Source organism: Thalia democratica, chromosome 6 (assembly GCF_965202585.1).
Source record: "Thalia democratica chromosome 6, ktThaDemo2.hap1.1, whole genome shotgun sequence".
Lineage (NCBI taxonomy): Eukaryota > Metazoa > Chordata > Thaliacea > Salpida > Salpidae > Thalia > Thalia democratica.
Genome location: NC_139170.1, coordinates 29484389 through 29492668, shown reverse-complemented (window position 1 = coordinate 29492668; position 8280 = coordinate 29484389). Strand labels below are relative to the sequence as shown.

The 8280-nt window shown below is 24.7% G+C and overlaps 1 protein-coding gene across 1 annotated transcript; it reads left to right on the top strand.

Annotated features, from left to right (window-relative positions):
* Positions 1-353: 353 nt before the first annotated feature.
* Positions 354-7476, top strand: LOC145838570 (uncharacterized). Its single transcript, XM_082946186.1, has 4 exons — positions 354-451; positions 2710-2750; positions 2832-2946; positions 7255-7476. Exons 1-4 carry the CDS (start codon positions 377-379, stop codon positions 7381-7383), a joined length of 360 nt encoding a protein of 119 aa, XP_082802312.1. The 5' UTR covers positions 354-376; the 3' UTR covers positions 7384-7476.
* The last annotated feature ends 804 nt before the right edge of the window (positions 7477-8280 follow it).

Sequence of the window (8280 nt, the reverse complement as noted above, 5' to 3'; positions counted from 1 at the left end):
AGGTTATGTGTCACATAATAATTAAAAACTGATAATTTACAAGTAAAAATAAAAAAATATAATAATTTATAAAAATAATCTGGTTTTCTAAAATAAAATAACATTTTATTATAATGTATGATTTAAGGAAATACAATTTTAAATTATTTCATATGTTTAACTTGCATAGTTTTTTAATAATTTAGTTATTAGAAGAAATAAAAACTAGATATGAGAATTTTTTTAATTTTTTTAAAGCTTGTTTTTATTTATGTAAACTTGAAATAACTTAAGTTAACTATTAAAACATTTTATTAGTTCAAAAATCAACCATACTGTGATTATGTTTGCCAAAAATTAAATTCTTATTTTGCAGTGCATAAATAAAACATAAATAATGAAATTTACAAATGCACTTCTCGGTGGTTCCTATACTTTTTCTGAACAACTAGTAAATGCAGACAAATCAAAAGTTAGTTATGTTGTTAATTCAAGTCCATGGTAATTAAAATTTTTATATTTTTTTAAAATGTTTTTTATTTTTTATTTGCGAAACTATTTTGTATTTTTATTTAATTCTACTTTGTAATTTTATTTAATTCTTACTTATTAATAATATAAATTTCGATTATATTAATTTGAGTTAATAGTTTATGATCTTTTTGCATAGTTTTAACTTGTTTATTATTTAAATTGTGTAATTGGTGGTTAAAACAACTAAAATAGTTAATTTATTAATTAATCCTAACTAATAAGTTCAGACTAATTTGTTTTACTCATGCTATTCTACTTCAAAGAAGCAACTCTGTTTTTATCTTATTTTGGACACATTTTAATAGTAAAAATTATAAGTAGATACCTTTTTTTAATGGTATGTTTTGTATTTGATGAAGCATTTAAAAGTTATTTTTAGTATATTTTTTCAAGTCTACAAAATTATCCTAGAAATTGATGATCTGTTTTATTATTTAGTAAAAACTCATGTATTTTGATCAAAAATCAAAAAGTGATCGGTTTTTAATGAGGTGAGTTTTTGATTAATACAATTAAGAGAGGGTGACTATTCTATTTTTGACAAATTTATCTTAATATGTAGATTTCTAACTTACTTAATGGTTACTTTTTACAGCTTGAAAAAAATTATTTTTAATTTATGAGGCATCAAAACTAGTGAATTCAATATGTTCTTTAAAATCAATTAAAAGGAAAAACAAAAACAAAGATTATTTCACTAAGCATTTATTTTCTCATACAGTTTTTGATCAGTTTTCAAGTTTTAGAAAATATAAATTTAAAACCCTGGAGGGAGGTACAACATTTCATGTTACTAAATTAGCTTTGGCCATTGTTTCTAAGCTCAAATTAATTATTGTAGAATGATTATTGTAGAAAATAAACGTTTTAATCAAATATTGATATCTTATCAGTTTTGCAAAAAGTTTCCTATACCAAGGCATTAAGATATTTTGTTTGCTAAATAACTTGATAAAATATCTAAAAAATTGTTTACACTCATACTTCTTAAGCAACAAACCTCAAATTTTGACAAAGTGCTCTTTACATTATAAGAAAAAAAAATCATATTGTAACTATCCAATATCTAGAGTTGGATAGATTCAACTTTCTTTACTAATTTTTTGGATCTGGGCAGATCTTAATTTCAAAAATTGTTCCATATTTCTAGATGAAAACTATTAAAAAGTATTCTTTTCAGGTCCAATTTTTGTATCAGTTTAATAGTTTACAGTCTGTAACTTGAATTTGCATTTCCCCAGTTTGTTCTGCATGTTTTGAGTGAAACAAAAATTATTTTTTTAACTTCAGTTATTTTAACTAGCTTGAGAAAATTATTGTCCTAAATTAGTGATAAAAATGCTGTGTTTTTAACTTTACTCAATGACGTTGAGTATAAAAAAAAATTAATATAAAGAAGTAGTTAATAAATAGTTAGATTTTTTAAAAATAAAATGTTGGACCTAGAATGTTTTTATTTTATTGAAATATTTATATGATTATGTTAATATCAAATAATGATATGTTAAAACAAACAAAACATTAAAATTGGAGTGTGTTAAAAATGCAAACTAAAGTGCAGTCTACACATTTAAAAGAATTATGATATTACCAAGATAAGTATTTCAGCTATAAATTAGAATATTTGTTTATTGTTTTGCACCCCTCTAAATTTTAAACTTTAGTTGCTTGTAGTATGTTTTATCATTATTCTATAGAACTTAATTTAGTTTTATTTATAACAACAACTTTAAAAGAACTTGCTTTATTGAAATTTATGTACATTTCTGTATGTTTAAATAGTAACACATCTCCACAGATTTGTTCAAGAAGCTTTCTGATAGTAGAAGTTTAATTTTTTTTTCTTAATGGCCAACCATTTTAAAGTAAATATCTTTATATCTGTATTACTTGAATTTATTGACTGAAGTGGTAACTTAAGTTTAAACTAGTTTCCAAGCACACACTACTGTTTACTTTTTTTTTTTGGGAAGTAGTGACTTTAATACATAATAATAACTTGAATAAAAAAAGTTTCACATAATTTTATTTAGTAACATATAGTAACATAAGTCAGGAATAGTCAGGAAGTCAGGAAGACAAAATTAAAAAAAAAAGGTCAGATTATGTCAGATTAATTTAGAAAATTCATTGCTAGCCCTGTATAAAATGACATGTTTTAAAATATTTTTAACACAAACATTTTATATTTTGCAGAGAGCAGTTGTTCAAGGTTCAACAGTTGTGTATGGAGAAAAGTAAGTTTTTTTGGATTGTTCCAAAAGTAATAGATTGTTTTAAAAATAAATCGTGTAAATTATTTTCTTTCAACCTCGCAGTAAGCCAGCTGCCGCTTCTGAGAAGTACCAGGGAAAGGGAGCTTGGGTGGTGCACACCAGGGAGGAAGCCAAAGTTTTCTACCCGAAGCTCGTTGCTGGCCAGGACGCCGCATTGGTTTGTTTTTTGTTGTTGTACCCTTTGTTGTGCAATGAAAGAAGAAATGCACTTTTATGTTCCTTGGTTGATTATGTAATAAACTTAAAGTTTTTCAAGTTATATGACGGTGTTTATAGAGTCAGATAAATACTAAAAATAAGATTATATGGCTTAACAATTATTTTTTGATAAAAAATTGCCCTAATTAAACTTGTTGATGCTAGAAATTCTTTGGTCCTTTAAGGTTTGCCAAAAAACTTAAAGTCCTTTTACACCTGAAACTTAGAACAAAGATCACTAAAAAACCAGGAAAAAACTGGATTTAACAAAAACTTTTTCATGTAAGTAATAGAATTTTGATAAATTGCATAAAATCTGTCATATATTTTTTTCAATATTTGTTATAAATTTTTTAAAAAATAGTATTACAATATCTTTTCAATGTTTCAATACTTTTTAATACAGTTTTCACTTTAAACTTAAATTTATACTAAAATGTACCAAAAAAATACTTCCAAAACCTTTGGCAGCCATGTTTAAAGTAATATCAAATTTAAAAAAATCAATCTTTAAAAATAATTAATTTGTATTAATTTCAATGCACAAGTCATAAAATGGTTTCATCTTCAAATAAGACTTTGAAATCATGATTATGAGTTTTAACTATTCAAAAATATAAATTTAAGCATTTTTTAACAAGAGATGCTTGCGAAACAAGTTCACTGGGATGTATAATAATAACAGACTATACAGTATCCTTTTTTTTTATTAAACTAACACATGTTTCTGTGTGTTAACGGATCAACAAACTTCAAAGGAGCTCTGTAAATAGATAAATACTGTAAGGAAAGAGTTGAAGCTAAAGTAGATGTACACATGTGTCTAAAAATAAAAATAATTGCTATAGATTTTTAATGGTTAATAATAGATAAATACTTAAAGTTAAATCCGACTGTCATAATATATATATATGTACTACTTACTATATACTGTTTGTAACTTTTAAGCTGTTAATATTGTGACTGATTATTAGATATTTTTTCAATGATTAGTAACCAGTAAATACTTAAAATTAATATTTCTTAATTTTATGTAAGTAATTTATATTTAATTTGTTATTTAGTTTTGTATTTTTACTTTAATTTATTTAATTTAGACTTAATAGTTACAAATATTATATAGTTTTATAACAGTCGGATTTAAAATTACGTTTTTTATCTATTATTTAGGTCATAGGGGGGATAAAACACTTTATTTTACAAAAATTAACTTTGGCTTCTATATGAAAGCTTTAAGTAGTACAAACTACAAGCCAGTTTTTATGGAATCAAAAATATCATTTAACTTTTGAGATTTTAATTTTTGTAAAAAGTTTCTGATACAAATGTATGGACCGCAAATTTTTCAGGGTCAATTTTCTCGGAAGTTTTAAAAATCACTAAAAATATATCTCTTCCTTCAAATTTTCAGGAAATGTTCCTTACATTATAAGAAAAAAACGTTACTTAAGAATTTTTAAACTTGAACATTTAAAAATTTATTGACAAAAAAAAAGTCTTTTTTTTAAATATATTTTTAATTAAACTTTTTTTTGAATCACAAGTAACGTTTTTTTGTTGTTGTTGTTGTTGTTGTTGTTGTATAAAGATTGGACTGTGAAAGTTTGAAGAAGATTGCTTGAAAAATGTAGGAGGAGATAGATTTTAACCAAAATAGTCTTTTTTCGCTGTTTTAGTTTTCCCTTCCCATAATGAACCTATTATGCGGCCCGAATTTGACCGATCATATCTCAAAATTTAATTCGAATTTTTTAAAACCATAAAAAAGATCTTAAAGCTTAGAAAAAACTCTATAAAATAACACCAACTTGTAAAAAACATAGCTAACCCCCCTATGGCCTTAACCTTTAGCCTATAAAATCTATAGCAATTATTTTTATCATTAGAAATATGTATACACCTCCTTTAGCTTCAACTCTTTCCTTACGGTATTTATTTTTTTACAGAGCTCCGTTGACGTGTGTAATTCCGTTAACACACAGAAACATGTGTTAGTGTAATAAAAAAAGAATCATGAGTTTTATGATTTTTTTTATTACTGACCAATAAAAAAAAAAAATTGGTTTAAGTTTTACTGTATTTGTAAGAAAAAATAAATTCTTTGAATTATTTGATAATTGCTGATTTCTCGATGTTTTTGATTCAAAAATCTAGTAAAATATATTAGTTTAAATAAAGTTTGCTGAGTTCATAAAAGGCAAAAACAAATTTTCACTAACTCTACTGATTTATTTCTAATTATTAATTTACTAATTTCTAGTAAACAAAATAGTTAATTAAAAATAACTAGACTTATGTATTAATTTTTAAAAACTGTAAAGATATCTCACGAATGTTATAACTAGTATCTAAAATTTTTGTAACAATGTTCTTGTAAATAATCTTAAAAACACCTGAAAATAATTATTTGTGTAAAAATTGATAAGAAATAAAATTAAGAATACCAATAATAATATTTTTCTATTTACCAAAAGTTGTAAGAAGTTATTATTGTTTTTTATTAACTAAGACAATTTTATTTTTGCAGTTGTCTTAAAATAAGGACCCATGTATTGTTGTACTACTTTTAAAGCCATGTAACTACTTACTTATCTGTCTAAAAATAACATTTTGTAACTAATATTTTATATTTAATTTGTTATTAATAGTTTACAAAAAATAAAAAGGTAATTAACATGTTATATTAGTTATATCTAGAAATTATCTTGTCATTTAAAAATTTATTTTTATTAGATAGTTGTGCATATGTGCACCTTTCGAAAAACCTGGTTCAAGTACCCTGTTGTTTTATTAAATTGTATACATTTCTATTACTAAACCAGAAATTATTTAACATTGATTATAGTTTGTACCAGTTTTTATTTATATCAACCGTAAATGCAACTAAATTATTTTTTCTCAAAACAGACTAAAAAAATAAATAGTTATATGTTATGGTTTTTATTTTTAAAGAAAATTTTGCAAACGTTAATTTCTTCGTTGTAAATAACAGACGTTGTTGTAACCGCAAAAATTTTAGTTTCTATAATTTGTTCAAGGTTTGATATATCACTTTGTTGAACATTTAGGTAGAATGAACAATTTTGTACTGCAATTAATTTTATTTTTCCTAGTATTCAATAGCATTGAAAAATTATATGTAGTTTATATACTTCTAGTGTCTGTAAAGTTTGTAATTAATAATTTACCTAAATAATGTTTATAGTTCTGTAAAAAGATTATATTTAGAAAAGTAAATGCGTCGATAGAATTCGTTTATAATAGTTTGTGCATTTTAATTTTTTAGTTTTTAAATTGTAATCTTGTAAGGTTCTGTTTTATTATACAATAAGGGCATAGGGGGGGGGGGGTAAACACCCTTTTTTGGTTTTTGATCTTATTTTATATAGTTTTTACTAAGCTACAAGATGCTTTTTACAGATTTAAAAAATTCAAAATAATTTTTGAGATATAGCCGGTCAAAGTCGGAGCCGACAATAGGTTTCTTATGGGAGGCGCAAACTAAAACGGCAAAAATAGACTATTTCACTAAAAATCTATCTTCTCCTACGTTTTTTGAGAAAACTACCTCAAAATTTCAGGAAGTGTTACTTAATATTTTTAGAAAATTCTGTCGGAAGGAATTTTAAAAAAAATAAAAATTAAAAAAATTATATAAAAAACAAACAAAAAAAAAATTTTTTTTTTTTATTATAAAATTTTTTTTTAATAATTTTTCAAAATTCCTTCCGACAGAATTTTCTAAATACTGCAAGGAACATTTCCTGAAAATTTGAGGTATTTATCTCAAAAAACGTCGGAGGAGATAGATTTTTAGTGATTTCTAGTTATTTGCCGTTTTAGTTTGCGCCTCCTATAAGGATCCTATTGTTGCCTCCGACTTTGACCGGCTATATCTCAAAAATTATTTTGAATTTTTTAATTCTGTAAAAAGCATGTTGTAGCTTAGTAAAAACTATATAAAATAAGATCAAAAACCAAAAAAGGGTGTTTACCCCCCTATGCCCATAATAGTTTGTCTTGATTTTTTAATAGTTAAAGAGGAATTTTAAACTTACTATACTTTTTTATTTACAATTTTTTTGATAATTTTCTTTCACATTGTCTTTAAATTATTTTTTACTTTTAATTGTGCAAATTCTAATGCAATACAAAAGAATCTTACTAATTTTTAAAAACACCTTGAAAGCTGTTTTTACATGATAAAATTTCGCTTGTTTCCTACAAAGTGCTCAACGTGATCGCTTTACCGAGTTTGTTCGAACAGAGAGAAGTGAAGTACGGACCGACTGCCGAGGTGCTGAAGAGGAGGCAGCTGGTGCTGGTGGGTTTGTACGGAGTCACTTTCAGCACCGCCGCTTACGGCCTCTACAAGATTCTCACCGCCGACTCTTAAATCGCGTTGGTTGAACGTTTTCACTCGTATCTTGTAATTCACTTCCCGTTTTTTTTTTCATGATTATAAATAAAGCAATTTGGTAATAGTGTAGACGATTGTTAATTTTTTATTCACAGCAAAAATAAATAAACTGTAACAGAGAAAAATAATTGCTGATTTTTGTAGTACAGAGTCGTTAAAGTTTCTTAATGTTTATCGAATTACAATAATAAAAAAATTAGTTTATTTTTTTTTTGATAAACCAACATCAGGCTATTAAACAATAATATAGTTAATTAAAAGCCACTCTAACTAAAACTATATTACTTTTCTTATATATTTCAGTTCACTTAAAGTTGTAACTTATATATATATATGAAAGCCTGTTAGATTTGGGGTCTTTTACACAATACACTTTATAAAATACTTACATGTTCACATAATTAGTGATAACATCTATAGTTATATATTTATAGAGTGTATTGTGTTAGTATTAAACACTTATATCCCATGATAGTATTAGATAAAAAGACTGTTAGTCAGGGTTGCCACTTTACCTGGAAACCTGGAATTCGACAACTTAGGCAAAAAATAACCTGGAAAAACCTGGAATTTGATAAATTTTGATAAAAACCTAGAATTTTGATCAAAAAACCTGGAATTTTTAATAATTTACTATTTATAGTAGTAAAACTTCAATTTGAAACAAAAAATCTATCATATATTTAAGATTTTTTGTCATCATCAAAATTTTTTTATTGAAAATCAAATATAAATTAACTTTACAGTATCTTTTCAATGTTTTTATACTATTTAAAACAGTTTCTTATATATAATTTAGCTTAAAACTAAAAATAGACCCAAAAATGTGTACTTTTAAAAACCTGGAAAAAATTTGGAAAACCTGGAAAAAAT

Bases quoted from the DNA above. Each gene is read 5' to 3' on its own strand.
- LOC145838570 (XM_082946186.1), top strand. From the start codon at position 377: ATGAAATTTACAAATGCACTTCTCGGTGGTTCCTATACTTTTTCTGAA. The intron at 2,751-2,831 runs GTAAGTTTTTTT...TCAACCTCGCAG, and splicing joins ACAGTTGTGTATGGAGAAAA to TAAGCCAGCTGCCGCTTCTG. The intron at 2,947-7,254 runs GTTTGTTTTTTG...TTGTTCGAACAG, and splicing joins CTGGCCAGGACGCCGCATTG to AGAGAAGTGAAGTACGGACC.